The sequence below is a fragment of the Danio aesculapii genome, chromosome 16 (genome assembly GCF_903798145.1).
Source record: "Danio aesculapii chromosome 16, fDanAes4.1, whole genome shotgun sequence".
Lineage (NCBI taxonomy): Eukaryota > Metazoa > Chordata > Actinopteri > Cypriniformes > Danionidae > Danio > Danio aesculapii.
The window spans coordinates 29,021,636-29,039,519 of record NC_079450.1 but is presented as its reverse complement, the minus strand read 5'-3'; the positions used below and the strand labels follow the sequence as shown (position 1 = coordinate 29,039,519).

The 17,884-nt window shown below is 37.3% G+C and overlaps 1 protein-coding gene across 2 annotated transcripts; it reads right to left on the bottom strand.

Annotated features, from left to right (window-relative positions):
• Nucleotides 1–10,803: 10,803 nt before the first annotated feature.
• On the bottom strand, nucleotides 10,804–17,746 carry alg2 (ALG2 alpha-1,3/1,6-mannosyltransferase). Of its 2 annotated transcripts, none has more exons than XM_056476170.1 (3): nucleotides 17,637–17,746; nucleotides 16,469–16,794; nucleotides 10,804–12,266 (listed from the first exon to the last, which is right to left on the bottom strand). In XM_056476170.1, exons 2-3 carry the CDS (start codon nucleotides 16,775–16,777, stop codon nucleotides 11,367–11,369), a joined length of 1,209 nt encoding a protein of 402 aa, XP_056332145.1. In that variant the 5' UTR covers nucleotides 16,778–16,794; nucleotides 17,637–17,746; the 3' UTR covers nucleotides 10,804–11,366. The 2 variants fall into 2 exon arrangements, with proteins under 2 accessions (XP_056332145.1, XP_056332146.1); XM_056476171.1 differs by having other exon boundaries at nucleotides 16,469–16,797; nucleotides 17,637–17,733.
• Nucleotides 17,747–17,884: the final 138 nt, after the last annotated feature.

Here is a 17,884-nt window from a genome sequence, read left to right as displayed (position 1 = left end):
CTCTTATTTATTGATGATACAAACGCGTGCTTCATAGCCAATCTACATTAAATGGATAAAATGCTTTCTCTACCTCCCGTGTTCATCTCTACAGGAGGAAACGTTACACATATTTGGGATATTCGGCCATCATTCTCACCTTTAGGACCCAGCGGAGACATTTATTTAGCCATAATTATAAAATTAACAGAAGTTCTAGTCATAGTAGCAATAGTAATACTGGAATGGTAAAAAATAACATTTTATCTAACTAACCCAATACATTGGGTTAAATTATATAACCTAATGCACTGGGTCAAAATAACCCTTAGTTTGGAAGGTGCTATAATAACCTGTAGCTGGGTTATATGTTGGGGTATTTTTAACCCAACTATTTTAACAAAGTAGTAAAATGTATTACAGTAGTAAAATAAAGTATTTACAACTTACAAATTTACAACTCTTTGTTAGCCTAATGAATACTACAGCATACAGCATATTAAATATAGCAAACTGAAAAACTGTAATAAACACTGTAGTAAACTTTACTTTTTACTATGGTTAACTGTGAAGTATTGGTGTGTAATATACCTTATAGTTGTAGAAAACTACAGTAATGGCCAATATATATTACTGTATCAGCAACATAGTACTCTTTTAATTCAAGTATACGTTTTATTAGGCCTATAGTATGGTTCAAAAACACAGTAATAACAAAAAAATACTGTATTTTTTATATGGGTACATCCACGTAGTAATTTGTGATAAAAAACACGTATGCCTAGGGTTAGTGCATTGTAGTACCAAATGATACTTGCAAATAAATGCAAATGCAAGCTAAATGCAAGTAGGACTACATAGTAGAAGAGTGGGGACGGTTACAACATGCGACAGTTGCAACAAGTTAGACCCTCATTCAATCTGAGAGAAATCAGCCAACTGTGACCATTCTTTCAGTAAACTAATTTTTAGATTAAAAAGTATTTTTTTAATGTTGAGAAAATTTCTCATACTGGCAACATGGTGGCGCAGTAGGTAGTGCTGTCGCCTCACAGCAGGAAGGTTGCTGGTTCGAGCCTTGGCTGGGTCAGTTGTGATTTTTGTGAGGAGTTTGCATGTTCTCCTGGCATTCGCGTGGGTTTCCTCCAGGTGCTCCGGTTTCCCCTCACAAGTCCAAAGACATTCGGTACAGGTGAATTGTAAGCTAAAATTGTCCGTAGTCTATGTGTATGAATGAGTGTATGGGTGTTTTTCAGTGATGGGTTGCAGCTGGAAGGGTATCCGCTGCGTAAAACATGTGCTGGATAAGTTGCTGGTTCATTCCGCTGTGGCGACCCCAGATTAATAAAGGGACAAAGCCAAAAAGAAAATGACAATGAATTATAATAATGTATTGTTATGTAATAATATTACAAAATAAAATATCCACCATGGAGCAGTCCAGCAGTCAAATTTGTAAAACAAAAAAAAACCATGTATTATTTTTAGCTGTAAATTCATTTTACAATAATCATTTAAAATGTAGAGATTGCATTAATTTAAATGTAGAAAAGACAATTTAGTGATACAACAAACAGCAATATAAATAAAATTAGAAAGGGTGCATTTCAGCACTTGGGCCCCATGACTGGAATTGCTTAGGGCCCCAAATCACTAAATCCGCCGCTGATTATATTAAAAGTTTGGGTGTCCACAAAAAACTCTCTGAGAAACTGAAGGAAATGCTAAAGGTGTTGCAACTGCCCCCACTCTCTCCTATGTGCGTCATGCTATCCCATACAGAAGTTTGATTCATCTTCTAAAACAGATGCCCGATTACTTACAAACATCAACGCCCCACAATATCATTATCTCGACAACTGACTCTCTCCCTCCCAAGCCAGCAGCTTCGCTCACCCTGTTGACTCTTAATTAAATCCTTGGCACGCATTTTCCTTTACCTCTCCATTCTCGCACAATGAAGTGTTGTCTTACTCGCGAGCTGATAGCTTTTAAGGGTGGCTGCTTTTATTGCGGGGCCGCGCTGTGGGTTTATCAGAGCGGTCTGTGAATAAACGGCTCGCCCTCGTGCCCTCGCCGTAATTCCGCCGCCTCCATTAGCCGCTGTATTGATAACGCTCATTAGCATATTTATGGTGATGGCGGGAACGTTATTGTTTGTGTTGGTTATTAATCTTCCCTCTGAGCAACTGCTGTGACAGCTCAATCTATTCTGCCATCGCGACACGAACCCGCGGTTGAACGGCGCTTTTGTTTGAGGGTAAATAGGCGGTGTCGAGGGGCGCGCGGGACGCCGGACGGGAGGCTGATTGACGCGACCCTTCCTCAGGTGAGCGCTGATCTCCAGCTGGGCCGAGGACTCGCTGGCATCACTGTCACTCTTGCCAACCGCTGCCAGCTTCGCACGATTGGTTCTCGTGATTATAACAGAACACAAGTTCACAGAATTAAAATACTGTAAATGTTTAGAGAAAGACGCTTACTTGAGTGGATGGGCATCAGGAGCGCTTGCGTGTTGGGCAAAATCTGATTTGGTTGGGCTTTTGTTGACTCTGAGGGGAGTTGTTTTTGTGCCTGAGGAGGGTAGAAAGGGGGGAGCTGAGTGTCTAATCGGGGGTCCCAGGTGACTGGTGAATATGCAGGGTGTCACTGCTTCTGCTTGAGTGACAGCTCGCTGATTAAGGGCCAACTGAGGGCTGGAAAGCAGCCAGGATCACTGAGGGCAACGAGTATCTCATCACACATTCTCACTCAAAACACACACACACATACTCGTAGTTGTGAGAAAAAATACTTGGGCTGAGGAAAAAAAATGAAAGGGTTGATGAAAGCCAGGGTCATCTTCTTTGGGTCACATTTTTACAAAGCTCAAAAGATACGCAAAGCTTCAATGATCACAAAGCCACTTTCACCATAAAAATGTTCCCTTATGTATTTGATGTAACTGTCATACTCCTTAACAGTGTCTTGCAAGAGAAACACATTTTTCACTTTTATTATGCTCTGTTTGGCTATAAGTGAATCTGGCAAATTGTGCGCAGTCAGTCTGAGATCACCTGAACATCGTAGTCTCAGGCCACCATTTGTGTGGAGAAAGTAAACTGACCCAATGAACAAATGGACCGGGCTACAATGTATGATGAGTTTTTACTTGGGCCAAACGGAATCTGTGGATGTTTTTTGCTATTTCTGCTGAGAATTTTGGTTAAAATCTGCAGATTTCTGTGGAATTATTTTGGGAGTATCATAACTAAAACCTTAATATGTGAAATAAAAAATTATATCTTTTTAACTTTTATTTAATGTTTAAAATGCAAATCCAATTAGATTCACTTTATTTGGTGAACAAATCAAGTCTCTCATATAATATATCTACTAAAAGGAATAAAATATTACTGTACAAACTGCATTGTACATAAATCAGATGAACGTTTTCATGTTAGTCAATAATATTACTGTAATTAATAAAAAAACTGAATAAATATAGATTTACACACATTTACTCAAGTAAATAAACAGAATTAATGATGGGCTAAAAATCTGAGGAAAATCTGCGAAAAATCTGCAGAATTCTGCGCACGCAGATTTCGCGTGGACCTAGTTTTTACATATATGTTGTGTGAAAATTAGCAGTGTTGTGGTGACCCCTGTTTGTTTTGGAAATCGCCGCTTAACTTGGAGAATACACTGTCAAACCAACGAAATCGCACAGCAGTTTGGAATTTTTTAGGGATTTAGTGGCTAATCCATATTTTCATCAGGAAGAACGCAGCATCTCATTTCTCACAGAACGTGTTCTGTGTTCTCGCGCTCTCCCGGGTTCGTTCTTCCGAGGTGACCTGGTCTGGCGCAATATGGCTGCCGTCGCGTCATCCAGGTGGATGCTGGACACTGGTGGTGGATGAGGAGATTCCCCCCAATGCGTAAAGCACTTTGAGTGTGCAGAAAAGTGCTATTTACATGTAAGGAATTATTATTACTGAAATTTGTTGGAAAAGAAACTTTTAACAAAACGGTTGAATAGCAACAGCGACCAAGAAAGCCACAATAACCAATGAGCTGTTATCTGTCAATGCTAGGATGACTGACATGAGTGCATTCCAAACAACTAGACTGGTGTGCTCTGGTCAATGAAATGAGTTTACCTGCAAATGACAAGTGACAAATGTAGAATTATTGCCAAATGAACCTAGATGAAATAGCTTACATGGTAAATTTGTAGAGCGCAGAACCTACACTGGTCTCTCGGTTCGGTTTGGTACGGTTCTAATTTTCATGCCATCGATTCGGTTCAGTTCCATATCTCAGTGGATCACGGTGCATTGATGATGCGTTCCATACACAATTTTTTTTACGGCAATCGGACTTGAAAAAAACAACCTGGGGACAGCAAAATACGTAGCCTTAGGTACATCTGCTTGCAGTTTTTGTTTATGCAAATCCACCAGAGGCCGCTGTGTATGCTTTTTGATGATCACAAATTCCACTCGCACATCTTCTTTTTACGTAAATCCACCAGAGGGCGCAATATAAACGACAGCCAGCTTGCTGTCGACTCAATGACTGACCCACCCACCTCCTTCCTTAAACCCAACCGATACTGTTTTTCAAAAGCAATCTAGAAAAAGAAAAGCGGTCGCAGCCGTGTGTTTTCACCACGTTTTCAGTCTGTTGTTTTATTCTTTTTTTTTTTTTGCTTTTGTTTTACCTGATTTCTGGAACTATTCTTCGCCGGACTCGAAACAAATCATCATGGTCATCTACACTGTGCGTCCCAAGCCCATCAGCGTATGCAGCGAGCTACTGGGAAAATACCGGAAGAGCAGTCCACACAGAGGTAAGCAGTCAGTAGTAGCTTGAAAAGGAACAGAAGCTGATGCGCCATCATACCACCCCGTAGATGTACTTCTGGGTATATAATTCATGCTCTACAGAAATATAGACAGGGGTACGTATCCACAATAAGCCTGTGTTGGATCTAAAAACTGTCACTGATGAGTACTAGTTATTAGCGACCGCACACGGGTAAATGACCATAAACACATGGTCAGCGCCGCCTCATGCAGCGCTCACACTGAAAACAGTTTGAACACACTTACTGTTCACACAAAGCATGGTGTTACATTTCATTGTGCTACTTTCCAATTGATCTCCTACGTAAATATGTACTATATGGACATTTATAATAATTGAGCTCAAGACCTTTGGGTGGGTCTTGTGTCTTGGATTGTAATTTTTTTCAGTTAATTAATTTATGTATATTTAGATTTCTAACAGGGCTGGTTTTATATTGAACCATGAATTTGCAAGTACAGCTGCAAATTCCTCCATCAGTGCCAGCTGATACGTGCAGTAGAGTTTAATCAAAATCGCCCGAGGCATAAATGGTTAATCTGTTAGGCAGTCATACCGAAAGTGTTTTCTTCCTTAATTCTTTTTTAAAATCTGCATTCGTAAAGGATGCTATCAAAACCAAAACCCCTGCCAGTCTCACATTTTTTGTTTGTGGAATTACCCCTTAGAATAAAGAGTCTTTATTGGCGTCTGTGGTCTGTAAATAAGGTCTTAAAATGATTCAAACGGTTTTCACACCAAGATAAATGTTTGCCATGGTAATGCAGAGTTCAAATTGTGACACAATAATCAATCCTTTTATCTTATATCTTCACAAGATCCCAAGGGAAAGACTTGACATTTGATTTTTGGCCCTTTATGATGTTACGGGGTACAAAATCCCCTTGTGTAGCTTCCAAACGTGTCAGAATGAAGGTGCTAGGTGGAATTATACAATTAAAGAACAATCTGTGAGGGTATTATTGGCTTTTTTTTCTGTACTCCTAGATGAAATGACAGCTAGTATTAGGCACATTGCTTTGATGGCCATTGTTTCTGCTCTTGTTTTTTGGAAGTCAATTGCTAGTTCCACCTTCCTAATAACATAACACAGTGTTTCTCAATCACGTTCCTAGAGGACCACGAGCTCTGCACAATTTCCATGGTTGTTTCTTAATATGAGTTTTTCAGCGATCTTGCGTCCTCGTGTTCTCAAGTAACGTCATCATCAACTGCCAAAATTCAATTCCAACACTCAAGACTGCAAGAACGGAGGTCACGTGAAAGTTCCCGGATGTGTTCTTGATATTGAGGATGCGTGGATGCAGACTTGAGCGCAAAACTTGCTCGAGAAGACACTGAATTCATTGCGATTGAATAAAGGAGGTGGGAAGTGCAGCATTTTATGTTTATAAGTTCAGAGATATAACTTATATATATAACTCTCAGGTGCTTCCCTAAATTATACGGTGGAAATGCTGAAATTCACATTATATATATATATATATATTAAAAAGGAAAAAATCAATAAATCGTTGTATGACTGCTGGAATGTTTAAATAATTTTCAGTAAAAAATGCATGAAGGTTATGTGACCATCAGGAAGAACCATCATGATATAAATTCTCACAGAACGCGGTCTATGTTCTCACAGCCGTCCAAGTTTGTTCTTTCAAACAACCTGGCAAGAAAGGTCTCCACAAGAACGCACGTCCATTCTCTGCGTTCTTGGAAATGAGAAACAACCCATGTCTCCTAAACCAAACACCTGTTCATATCATCATTTAATTAGCAGAGACCAAAAGACCTATAATGGGTGTGACAGACAAAGAAGACATCTAAAACAAGCAATATTGGTGGTCCTCCAAGAACGTGGTTGAGAAACACTGACATAACACACATCATTAAAATGGAAACTGGTCATAGTTTAACATGTTTCTTGTCCACAACACAAGTATCAGAGTCAAAAATGTACACTCATCTGTCATGTTCAGATGTATAAAGCGCTTTTTTATCAGGATGATGAATTTCTATTAATTTAGTTCCATAATTTGCTAATTCCTATTGTAATGGCTGGATTTCCCCTCAAATTTATATCACACCTTTATACTACACCTTTGTCAGAGCCTGTGAAACATTGATACAATTTTGTCTGCCATTGCTTCCGACCCTCCCTCTGAACCTTAATTTTAGACAGTGCACAGCAATAGCGAGTCTTTAACAGCATAGGAATCCCATTTCCTATCCTAAGCTTCCTGTATGGGGCCGTTGACTATTATAAATTTGACTGGTTATGTTTCTTTATCTACGGCGATAAATAACTGCTTTTATTGAGGCTATCATTTTGCTCATAACTTGCCATAGAGATGTTATTGATTGCTATTTTAAAAAACGGAGAAAGATTTTTTATTTGCTTTATACCCCAAATGTAAATCAAAGCCCACCCCTCACAGTGCACCAATAATCCGCACCAGATATATGCTAATGTGCTGGAATATTTTATTAAAGCCGTAAAATTTGAAATCATAATTTGCAAGCGTTTCATATAAGAAAACACTAAAAGACAGGCTATGAATACAAATGGTTGTAAACTAATATGTCATACAGAACAGTCAAGGGATATTCCTGTCTGCGCGCATCCATTGGGGGGAGATATTCTTACTATTTCCTTTTGTTGAGCTGCTTTTTTAATAGTACTGCTCAGTAAGTATTCAACTGGAAATCACTGTTGTGCCTCAGACTTTAACTCTAAACCCAACGTTTATCACAGTTGATATAAACGAATAAGCATCTCTTTCAGCACCATCTCAAATCCAGTTTGGAGAAAATCTATTGCTCATTTATGATTGTAACTCAATATGAAGCCCATTCTGTCTCGTTCATTGTATTCTCAAGTACAATTCTGATGAAAACTATTAATTACAGTCCACATCTGCACTTAAAAATCGAAAACTTTCCTCCATTCTCCAACTGAATGGCCATACGCAAAGATCTTTAGCTCTAACACAGTGAGAAGGTTGTGCATGCTGACCTTGTTATTGTGCGCCCTTGATTTACACGTTCGCTGGCCCATAACCCCTCTTTTTATGTATGATTAAAACCCAATCAGTGCACGGCTAAAAATAAGGTCCTCATCTTTAACGCATCGAGTGTTAATGAGGAAATGCAACAAAAACTGCTCCCAAACTGCCAACAAAACGGATGTGACGCTAGTGAGGCAATATATCTGACCGTCTGAGATACAAAATTAAAGCCTATTTAAAAACACCCCCCTCCCCCCTTATTAATTCAGCATGCAAGCCCAAGTGCATTCACCTCTGAGGTTATCGCAGATATTCAGATTCATATTCAGAGTGGACGGACGTATAGAGCAGGAGTTCTCAGGGGGCCAAAAGCCTGCTAAACAACCTTTTTAAAATATAAAAGAGAGCCTTACAATGACTTAAAGAGTTTGAAAATAGTTCATTTTTGGCTGAGCTTTTGTTTTAAAACCATTTAAAATAATATAAAAGATTTAAAAACATCAGGTAATACTTGTGAAACCTGGATATAAGGTCTAATTTTCAAAATGTGATCACTAGTCTTTACAATAAACTGACTGGGCTGCAAAATATTTGAAAAAACTTACATTGCAATATTTTTATTTTCCACGATTTATATAGCAACATTTCACCAAATCCTCAATGCATCTGCAGAAAATATAATAAACTAATACCAGGATGGATAATAAATAAAGAAGTCTAACAGTATTCAGGTACAGAAATCAAAGAATGAAATAAGCAATAAAGTTGTATAGCCTTCATTGTATAAATTCATTCATTAATTTTCTTTTCAGCTTAGTCCCTTTATTAATCCGGGGTCACCACAGCGGAATGAACCGCCAACTTATACAGCACGTTTTGCGCAGCAGATGCAACCCATCTCTGGGAAACATCTTTACACACTCATTCACTACGGACAATTTAGCCTTCCCAATTCACCTGTACCACATGTCTTTGGACTGTGGGGGAAACCGGAGCACCTGGAGGAAACCCACGCGAACGCAGGGAGAACATGCAAACTCCACACAGGAACACCAACTGACCCAGCCGAGGCTCGAACTAGCGGCCCTTCTTGCTGTGAGGTGACAGCACTACCTACTGCGCCATCACGTCGCCCATTGTATAAATAATTAAACAAAATAAATCTTTGTTAAAGCTAGCAAATTTTTTACAAAATAATTCCTTGTGTCCCAAATGCTTTAAAGTTACTTAAAATGTTAACTGGCCTTAAAAACACGTGCAACTGATAAACTTTCAATTACAGTAAAACTGAAAATGACTCCACAATTTTTACATGTTCTGAACTGTTGTACCTGATCGACTATAATCTTGGCAATCTTTTCAAGCTCAGAGCCCTCTCCCGGGACAGTCGCCAAAAAAAATCTCGGTAACACTTTATAATAACTACACACTACGAATAATGTTATTAAGCATAAGCAAATAGTGAATTCATTATTTATAAAGAATTAACTTTACATTTCTATAGGTTAGTAAGCAGTTTATAACTGCAGCTTCACATGCTGTATTCTTGACTTATGAGAACATTTATAATGTGCTTAACGATTGTGTTTTCTACTTTATTTTTTAGTTATTAATTGTTCATTACTAAATTCAGTGTTGCATTATTAACAAATCATTTGTATTTAATAGTAGTTGGTGGCGTTTAGAATCATTCCGAATGAACGATTAATAAACTATTCAAAATAACATTTATATATCTTATTATTCAGGCATAAAGTATGTTAATAAATGCTTTATTTAACCCCTAATCTAAAGTGAGGACTAGTTATGCTTTATAAATCCCTTATAAATGACATCTAAAGGCTTAGTATCAAATGAACAGTAGATGTTTGCAATTTTATCTAAAAAATAAAATTACTGTAAACTTTAAACTGCTGGATAACAGGAGTGTTCAAATACAATTAGAATTAAATTAATTAAATAAAATTAGATTGTTGTTGTTGGAAACAACAATATATTAATATAACAATATATTATAATACAACATTTCAAAGTAATTCAGCGAAGTTTAAACTGTACAGTAATTTTATTTCTCATAAGGTTGCAAAGATTTATTTTTCATTCAATACGGTTTCATTTGTGTATCTTCACATAAATAGAAATTACTAAAAGTCATTTATTTTCTTTTTTTTCCTGTTTAGAATATAACTGAGATATAACTGAGCCTTTAATTGTCATTTATACAGGATTTATAAAGCATAAATAGTCCTCACTTTAGGTCACAAGACTGGATGAAGTTGAGTTAATAAAGCATTTCTTAACATACAAAGTAACCATTACTATATGCCTGAATAATAAGATATGTAAATGTTCATTTGAATAGTTTATTAATCATTTACTTACACATTCTGAATGATCTTAAAATAGCACCAACTATTCTTAAATAAGTAGTTTGTAAATAATGTATACTTAATTAAGTAATGAAAAAATAATCATTGACAAAATATGAAAACACAATCATTAAGCACATTATAAATGTACTTATAAGTCAAGAATACAGCATTTGTAGCTGTATTTACAAACTGCTTACAAACAGATACTGATTTCACTTTTTGCTAAATGATTTATAGATATCATAGCGTGTAGTTATTATAAAGGGTTACTAAATTTTCTAATTATCTGTGGTTGCTAACTTGTGAAATGAATGGCAAAATGTCATATTCTTTTGGAGAGCCATCCCTTTGAAATGTTTAAAAAAATAATAATAATTTTTATTAATCTTAACTATTTACATTTAAAAAAAGTCAATTTTTTTGAATAAATACTGTTTAAAACAACACAATGCCAGAATTTATTCTGATTTATTTTAGTGTTAATTTAGTTTATAAATCGGTTTTAAATAAATTCAGGAAAATCAAATGAGCAAGACCGGTCTGTCTGGTCACTCCAGTGAATCCAAGAATAAAGAAACAAAGGCAAACAACACAAACAAGACGCAGCGTCTCATTTAATCGGGGCTTCAGTCTCATATCAATAGCATGAGGAGATTCACAGTCAGTAACAACCTCAAACCCAATACAGCACATGACCTTCAGTGTCCTAAGAAAACTTTTCTCTTTTTCTACTCCAGCAAACTTATTACGAGCATCTTTAGTTGAAGACTTTAATAACTCTTTATATCCTCCATTGTTATCGCTAAACAAAAGCCAAGACGCTGGCCAACAGAGCAGGGCACGGAAACTTGTCTATCGATCTCTGCCCAAGAAACTCTTTAATGGTCCTTCGGCATAAAAAAAATTTGTACACATATGGTCCTCAGGCCTAGCTGTGACATGCTTGATCAATGTGGTCGGTGCACGATAATTCATTAACCTCTGGGTCGGATGAGTGCTCCACATTCTTCAAGGCTCTTATTGAACTCTTAAGCCATGTTAACTGGCACTGCTCTTTTCTTTCATTAGAGATGACATACTTTCATTAGTCCCTCCATGGCAACTGGACTGGCAGAATGTTCGGTTCGAAGCAGAATGGCCTTTATGATGTCATGATTGGTTATTGGGTAAGGCTGGCGATATGACTATAGAGCTGCTCGGCGAAGGCTTGCATTGAGAAGCGCTGCTGTACCCGCTCTCTGCCAGCCTGTCCCATTCTCTGCTTTAATTTAGGATCTGAAACGAACTTCTGCATGGCTTCCGAAAAGTGATCAGGTGTGGGTTCACAAAGAAACCCTGTTTCTTCATGCGCCACAGATTCTAGCGGTCCACCAGAGCTAACAGCAATAACGGGGCAGCGCAAGTACATGGATTCAATAGGTACAATCCCAAAATGTTCATTGCTGGGAGTGTAGAGTACACAAGTGCTGTTATGCAGCAAAGACAGTTTCTGTTTGTCTGAAAACGAGCGCAAGAAGGTGACGTGGTCCTCCAGGCCAAGAGAGGTCACTAGTAAGCGCAGTTCTTCATAGTGCTCTACATTTTCAGCCACACGCTCGTCGTAACCTCCCGCCATTACAAGGTGCACACGCTCCCATTCTCCTTCTGACAGTCGGTCCTTCAGGCCTGCTAATGCTTGTAATGCCAATGGCAGGTTTTTTTTGCGTTCGTAACGATTGATCGACAAATAAACGAAGCTCCGTCCTTCAGGGAGGAGTCCACCGAGACCCTCTACTTCATCATCGAAAGCTGATGGGTTCAAAGAGGGATAAAGGATGTCGGTGTGGATCTCGGACAGTTTGGGAAACGTCTGTTTGAAAATTCTGGCGGTGAACTGGCTGTTGACTAGAATGCGATCGGCCATGCCTGTGGTCAGTTCTTCGAACCAGTCAATTGGCCCTCGATACAGGCGCTTCAGAGCAGAGCGGCGCTGAGTCAGTAGCTGGTCAGGAAAATGACAGTAGAACAGAACTTTCTTCCTGTGACGTGCCAATCGCAAAAAAGGAATGCACGCTGAAACCTGAAAGAGTAAAATGGGTAAATAAAATTAAAACTTGTAATTGTGCGAATATCTAAAATGTCCTTGTTTATGGCACTATGGAAGTTCTCACTAAGTGTCTCTCGAAGGTTTTTCTGAAGCATAACAGTTTGATTCTCAGGGAGTCCTTGAAATGATAGAAAAAACAATGCCTTCAATGTAATCCGAGTCACTTGGCGAAAACATACATGACTCTTTCAGTTTTCTCAAAGAAAAATTTGTGTCATGTCAATGTTTTGTGTACATTTTATGTGTTCAGTAAGTCAACATGTAATAAGGATTACCAGTGGTGGAAATAGTACAGAAAAATAATACTCAAATAAAAGTACCATTACTTCAGACCCCCACGTTTTTCATGATTGTGCGATCGCTGAATCCAACACAAAATCAACAAAAAGTCGCACATTTTTGCAATCCAGCAAAATTCCTAAGTAAAAATAAGCGCAAAAAAATTCTCAAAAAACATTCAGTTGCAAACCATATAATTAAATTATATTTATTTCAGGTTGCAATTATTTGTTTTACATGACTTGTATAAGCAGGACACGGGATGTATGCGAGTGTCTCTCTGGAAAATGACAACTCACCTGCACCCTCGCATTCCTAACATTACATGAGAGTGAAGGGAAATGTTTTGCAGCCTGTGCAGTAAGCAGACGCGGATGAAGCGCAAGTGATATACATGCGAAGTCAATGCAAAGATGAGATTAGACTTCCTGTGGCGCGAATTGGGCGGTTTATGCATTTGACGCGCTTCAGACTGAAAAAGAAAGTGGTAAACATCTAACAAACGGAGTAATGGAACAAACAGAAAAGCAAGCAGCTTACAATCATGGAGATTGGTGTTAAGAATGATGGCCGCTAGATGTGACCTAATTGAAGGACATTATTTGTGCTTTACATGCATGGCTGGTATTATGATGTTTGTGACATCGATAAATTATTTTGTTTATTCTGAGAGAGAGAGAAAGTAAGATTGTGGGTAAAAATAATAATTATATAACCTTCCATTGGCTTAATCCCTAGCGTTTTAGATCTGTTTCAGATCTTGTCTTGACTTCACTTCTTATGATTTGTGTCACTGGCACTGTGTCAGATTACAAACCTAACATAGTAGGCTACCCAATATGGTAAATTAGTAATAAAGTATTAATAAAAACAAGGGGGTCTGTTACTTGCCCAAAAATGTAGCGCAAGTAGAGTAAAAGTATCTGTAAAAGTAAAAAGTAGCCCTTTTAAAAGTACTGAAGACTAGTGAGTATTACACTGTGAAATGCTAATGCGTGTGTGTAAACGTAACATTCTGTAGTGCCTTTAGTTATTGCTTAAGACTGTTTGGCGATTTCAGTCATACAGTAAACATCCTTCATCTTCTCATCAGTGATATACAGTCAAAACAGTCTGTGGGTAACTGCATGTAAAGATTTTGGACATCTTTTTGGACACTTTAAATGCTTCCAAATGGTTTGTGGCATTTATAAAAGCACCCATGTCCTGATTTGAATTCTGATTGAATTGTTTAGTATGATGCGATTAACTATCTATGTGCAATTCGATTGGACAGGAACCACATGGCTGATTTTTGTACTGAGCCAATCCCCATAGACCAGAAAAAACATTAAGTAGTGGCTGCCGGTTGAAGGATAATAGTGGAGTAAAAGTATCAATACAGCACTAAAAATTTACTCAAGTGAAAGTAAAAGTACACATTTTTAAAACTACTTGGTGAATTACAATTCCTGAGAAAAAACTACTCCATTACAGTAATTTGAGTATTTGCAATTTGTTACCCTACACCACTGAGGATAACAGAGTCATTCAGGTAAATAAGCCCCTAAAGGCAGTGCTTAATTTGAGTGGGGTTCAGTTTAGAAAAAGGTCAGAATTGGGATCTTGTTGTTTCAATATTTATTTTTGGAATAATCCCACAGTGACAGGGTGATATAAACGAGTAAGACAGAATAAGCGTGAGTACATGGAGATTCATTCCACAGTCTGTCTAAATACTGTGAAATCACTGAATGCACAGGCAGGAGGACACAGAAGGAGCACAGAAACTGAGCCCATTACTTTTACTGATAAAACAGCTTTGCTACTGAATGTCTACATTATATCTGTCTACAAAAAAAGGGGAGACATCTTTGTTTTGGAGTAAATAAAGTCACATCTTAAGTAGTTTATTAGTATAAAGATGCTACAGATGCAAGTATTTCACATATACACTATCCCTCTCACTTTATTTCAGTGTCTGATTTAATATGGGCAGATTTAATGGGCTATAACTAATGAACTGCTCTATCAGACCATGCAGAAACATCTTATAGACATTTGCCCAAGACTGTTTAGTGACATAATTGTTCTGGGAAAGCTTAAGTTAGCTGCATTCCAATACAAAATCCATTAAGGCTGAACCATGCATTCTCAAAGAAAGGACTGCGAAAGGCTGCTCTAGTCATCAACTGTGACAGCTTCTGTTGACATCTAAAATGCAGTTTTTGCATTTGGATTAGGAATTAGGGAAACAATATTTACATTGAAATATATTAAATAAATAAAAAATGTGTGCAATGAATCTTAGGATAGTCTGAGCCATGAAGGATGCATAAATTTTCCAGACAACGAATGGTGCATTTGAAGGCTGCATCTGAGGAAGCCTTTGCCTTATGACAGCATTTGTAGCGCAGCAATGGCACAATCAGTCTTCAATAGTGAACTTTTCAAGAGGCAGCCTCTGAGTTAGAACAAAGCTATTGCATGGTCAATATACTGTCACATCATAGCTTTTATTGTGTTTTTGATCTGGAAATGATTCGTTTACATTTTAAGCTCTGCCTGAAAGTTGAAACAAAACTCTGATTTATGTCAGAGTTTGATTTTGTGGTAAGATGATTAACTGTTACTTCATGTTAAATATCTAAATAGAATTTTCATTCTCTATAAACGGTGATAAAATTTGCCATAATGACTACCTCACAATCATATTAATCTCAATTATTTGTTTAATCAGACTTATCCACATTCATAGTTTTGAAAAAAATGAATGTATGAGGTCTATAAAAAGCAACATTTTTGGGAGAAACAAAAAATGCATTTTTGTCATTTTTAACACTACATCTAGATCAGATTTAAACATGACGCAATCAACATACTTACACCCTAAATATATTCAAAGTAAAAGGTATTCAATATTTTATTGAGCAATGATTAAGTTGTCAATTATGTATTGTTTAATGTTTAAGTTATACATTAGGTCTGCACAATATATATCGTTTCAGCATCGATATCGCAATGTGTGTGTCCACAATAGTCACATCACAGCATATGCAATGTTGTGTTGGGTCTATAGTTGATCAACAATTGAAAATACATGAGAATGTAAAGTCATTTCAAAGTATAACCAGAGTAAAACTTTATCATTTCTATGTGTTATAAAGGCTTTTCAAAAGAGTTAAAAGCATTCAGGCACAATAACGTACAACATTTGTAACTTTAATAAAGAATAAATTTATTGAATTTTTAATACAATAAAGACTAAACAGAGTTATTTTTCACTTCATTATTCAATGTCTGTACCTGAATGCTGTTTGACTCTCGGAGAAAACCATAAAACACATTTTTCTTTGCTTCATTGTAAAAATTCTTGCAATATGTTTATTAACACATTTAATTAAACGTTTAACCCATTTTTATCTGTTTTAATCATTTTAGTTCTTTTTTTATAATTTCTTATGCTTGTGTCGTTTATTCCTGTTTTTGTAAAGCACTTTGAATTACTATTGTGTATGAAATGTGCTATATAAATAAACTTGTATTGCCTTATTCTTATACACGGTTCACAACCTTACAAAACTAACCCAATCAATCTAAATTAACGACCTCCTCCCCCACAGCTATACAAGCTAGCTTGTGAAATTTTATTCATATCGCAATATATCTAAGAAAATAAAAATTGCAATGTCAAAATTTTCCAATATCATCCAGCCCTATTATACCCATTCATAAGCAATACTTCAATTGTTTGTTTCTGTTCTACTCTTCAGATTATTTCAGATAATGTGTAATGATGCACCCTATCACACAATAGTTGTCGGAAAAGTTGTCAATTGTTGTTTAATTGACACAACTCTGTCAACAGTAAGAGATTGTAAAATGAGACTAAAATAACTTTAATAATTAATAGTTACCTGATCGCAGAAGACAACATCAAACTCCTCCCCACTAAAGAGCACGAGATATATGGTTAGGTAGATCATGCGCAGGTAAGCACAGAGAGCGTGGAAATAACCGAATACACTGGTGGGCAGCCAGTCGCCCACACACACCACCGGCAGGTCAGGAGAGAGAGTCTCCGAGAAGCAGTGCTGCGGGTCATAATGCGCTGTCCAGATCTGAACACTACATCCACGAGAGCGCAGAGCTACAGCCGCGTCCACCACCAGACGCTCTGCTCCACCTATACCCAGATCAGGGTGCAGGAACACCACCCGAACCATACTGTCCTGACGGGAACCTGCTGAGTCAAAGGGAGGTTTCGCTGAATGTTATGCCTCATAATTAAGCTTGGCAAATACATTTTTCTATTTGCAACTGTTCACACACTTTTGTTCTAAGGGAGAGTTCACCCAAAAAAGATTTACAGACATTTACTCACCCTCAGAAGGTTACCACAAAATAAGATATAAGGAGGAATGTAGCCAGATGTAATGAAGCCTTTTATTGTTATTATGGAAGTAAAAATCTACCGGTTTCCAACATTCTTCAAAATATCTTCTTTTGTGTTCAACAACAGAAAGTAACTTAATCGGGGTTGACACAAATTGAAGGTAAAATGAGAGTAAGCAAAATCCTCTTCACACGCTGACATTTTACAATTTAAATTTAATGTAAACTAAAGACTTTCCCAAAAAAAAGAGGTTTTTGTCAGATTTTGTTAAAATATGATTAAATAGTCATATACATAAACAAATGCATCAGATAATTAATCACATCGATGTGTCACGTCACTGTGTTGCTACAACAGGCCAGAGCGCGCACACGTTTCTACGCGCGTTCATGCTTTCATGTCACTGGGTCACGTTCTATCATAGGCTATATTACACGTTATTTCGTTTTTAAACGTGTACAGTTTTAGGTATAAACAAGCTTGACGGATCAGCCTGAGCAGGAAATAGTCATCTTTATTCCCAATGACTTATATTAAGTAACATTTAAGTCTAGACATTGTATTTACTTTGCTACTTATTAAATACAATGTAACATCACTTCATGTTTTGTTTAACGTTACACAGACCTAGTATAAGCCACCATATCAGCTAACGACCTTATAAAATTTCGTACCGAGAAAACGCTTACCTTTCACGTTCACTGACACAAACTCGTCTGTCTGTATGAATGACTAACAAAAATGGCACAAAGTTGGCGATTTAAGGAAACTGGTTTCCTGATTGAGCCAAAATGTCTGCCCAAATCGGTACACATCACCCATAGCATTTGACACGTCACTGCACTCCATTATCACCGCCTCAGGTTTTTCACAAAATAAACTCTGAAGCCAAGCAGCATCGGATTGTTTTGTTAAATTGTATTAGATTTTTCGGGGG